The sequence below is a fragment of the Myotis davidii genome, unplaced genomic scaffold (genome assembly GCF_000327345.1).
Source record: "Myotis davidii unplaced genomic scaffold, ASM32734v1 scaffold1396, whole genome shotgun sequence".
NCBI classification, from domain to species: domain Eukaryota; kingdom Metazoa; phylum Chordata; class Mammalia; order Chiroptera; family Vespertilionidae; genus Myotis; species Myotis davidii.
In genome coordinates, this window is record NW_006287916.1 from 17699 (window position 1) to 20113 (window position 2415).

Consider the following 2415-nt stretch of genomic DNA (forward strand, 5'->3'; position numbering starts at 1 on the left):
CAGCCGTAGCTCTGAGGCTCCAGCTCTTAGGCCTCCGCTGCTGAAAGTAGATATCTGGTTTGTTTGTGTTCTATAATCGAAACTTTGTATCAACTCCAGTTCTGAGATCCCGGCTCGCTGAAAGCAGGTTTCTGGGGTTTTGTTTAGATTCTATATTTGTTACAATGTTCAAACTGCAGGCTCAGAGGCTGGCAAGGTAGGCGGGGAACGTTGGAGTCCTCCTCCATGAGCAAGCAAGCCTCATGTTCACTTCCAGCTGCCTGGCTGCTAGCCACCATCCTAGCTGGCAGTTAATTTGCATATCGCCCTGATTAGCCAATGGGAAGGGTAGTGGTCATACGCTAATTACCATGTTTCTCTTTTATTAGATAGGATAGATATAGATACTGCAGGGTTAGAAGAGGAATTCAAGATAACATGAAACTATAGAAAGTAGTTTTACATAACCATACATGGTCTTCCTTTTTAACTCACTTCCCTATATTTGTGACAATTTTTAAAGAGTATCTACTTGGCCTGCCTGGTGTGGGTCAGTGGTTGAGCACTGACCTATGAACCAGAAAGCTTCAGTTCAATTCCTGATCAAGGCACATGCCCAGGTTGCAGGCTTGATCCCCAGTAGGGGGCATGGAGAAATCAGCTGATCAATGATTCTCTTTCATCATTGACATTTATATCTCTCCTTTTCCCTTCCTCTCTGAAATCATAAAAATATATATTTTTTAAAAAAGTATTTACTTGGCCCATTTCAAAATCCCAAATTTTTCCCTTTGGAAATGAAAAATGAAAGAGAAAATAATTTTAAGAAACCAAATCTTTCAGTTTATAGTGAATTAAACTAAAACTTTTGCGTTGATTTCTTCTTAGTTAAAAACTGTTTTAAAGTTAAGTCACATGACACAGATATTGATGATTTAAGAGCCTTTCTGAGCATTTAGGCAGGTTTCAATTCTATTTCTGTCCCATTCTTTACTGAAATACATGGTTCATACATACCTCCTCTAATTGTTTTTTAAGATCCATTATTTCTTTTCTATATCTTTTCAGGAGCGCTTCATCACTTGATACCTCATTTACATAAGGAGTATTCTTCATATATTTAGCAGTACTGGCAAACTGGGAAAAAATATGAGTGTTCAGTGCTTGACACTAAAACATTTATTTTAGTCAACATTTAGGTTTCTTGTAGTTAAGTTCTTTAGAGAAAAAAAATCAATCCTCTTTCAGGGTGGGATAATATTTTTCAACACAAAAAACATTCTGTGTGCTGTAGTAATTCCTGTAACCTATCCTGGCACTGAAATATCTTCAAGGAGAGTCAAATATTTTAAAAACAGATGGTGACAGAAAACCTACAAACACTGGCTTACTAGAATCCCATCTACCCTTCAAAATCCAGTGGAAATCGCTCCCTGTACCTGAAGCTTTGCTTCAGGTCAAAAGCAGATGTCCTTCCTTTGAATTCTATCCTACTTACTAGACACGTAACTATTAATCCAAGGCAATTATGTTGGAAGACAGTCTAATCTTCCCCATAAGACTATAAATTCTGTGAAGCCAGGGACTCTATCTTCTAACTTTGTTTCGATGACAGTATCATGATCCAGCGCTCAATAGCTCTTTAAGGCAATGTTTCTTAAAGTATGATTATCAGAAGTAACTTTAAGTGATAACATGAAGATGACCATTAAATCACTGAACCCTTCATTGAAAAAGCTATTCTATTGAAATTTTTCATTTTTCCTTTAACTCACAACCCCAACCTTCCCCCCTCCCCAACAAACAAAAACAAACCCAAAACAGAAAGTGCAGGCTTTAAGCTCAGAGTCAAGGCATGCAGCAATTAGCTAGCAGGAATTTAAGAATTATTGTTATAAAGACAAACAATTTTTTGAAACAACTTCCACTTGTTGCAAGTGATACTAGTTTTCATTTATGGGACTGATAAAAAGTATCCTTCTATAATAAATTAAGTAAAAAAGTGAGTTATTTAAAAAAAATAGCATGTTAGTTTCAGTAAAAGTGTTAGATGTGGCAAAAATTGTGGAGATAAGATATGAATGACTGAAGTCTGGGAAAATTAAAAAATTTTATTTAGTAGACAGCACATTAATTTTATCAGGTATGTTATGTTAATAGAAAAAAGAAAACACAGCTAGCCTGGCTGCTGTTGCTCAGTGGTTGGAGCATCAGCCCACACAAAGGGTTGCAGGTTCGATTCCTGGTTGGGGTGTGCATAGGAGGCAACCAATTGATGCATCTCTCTCACATTGATGTTTCTCTTATCTTCCTCTCTCCCTTCCACTCTCTCTTAAAAAAAATTATGAAAAATGAACAAAAACAAAAAACCCAAAATAAACCCAAAAAACCTACAGCTAAGCTTAGTAGGTATTTTTTCTTCTTTAAGATGATTCT

The 2415-nt window shown here is 36.4% G+C and overlaps 1 protein-coding gene across 1 annotated transcript in view; it reads right to left on the bottom strand.

Annotated features, from left to right (window-relative positions):
- The window catches only part of CENPE (centromere protein E), a gene marked incomplete at both ends in the record, with an annotated part of 48361 nt that overhangs the window by 16893 nt on the left and 29053 nt on the right, over window positions 1-2415 (bottom strand). Inside the window, one exon of the mRNA XM_006759755.2 lies at window positions 997-1116. Within this exon, the coding sequence (XP_006759818.2) occupies window positions 997-1116 (120 nt within the window). The remainder of the gene's footprint in view (window positions 1-996; window positions 1117-2415) is intronic.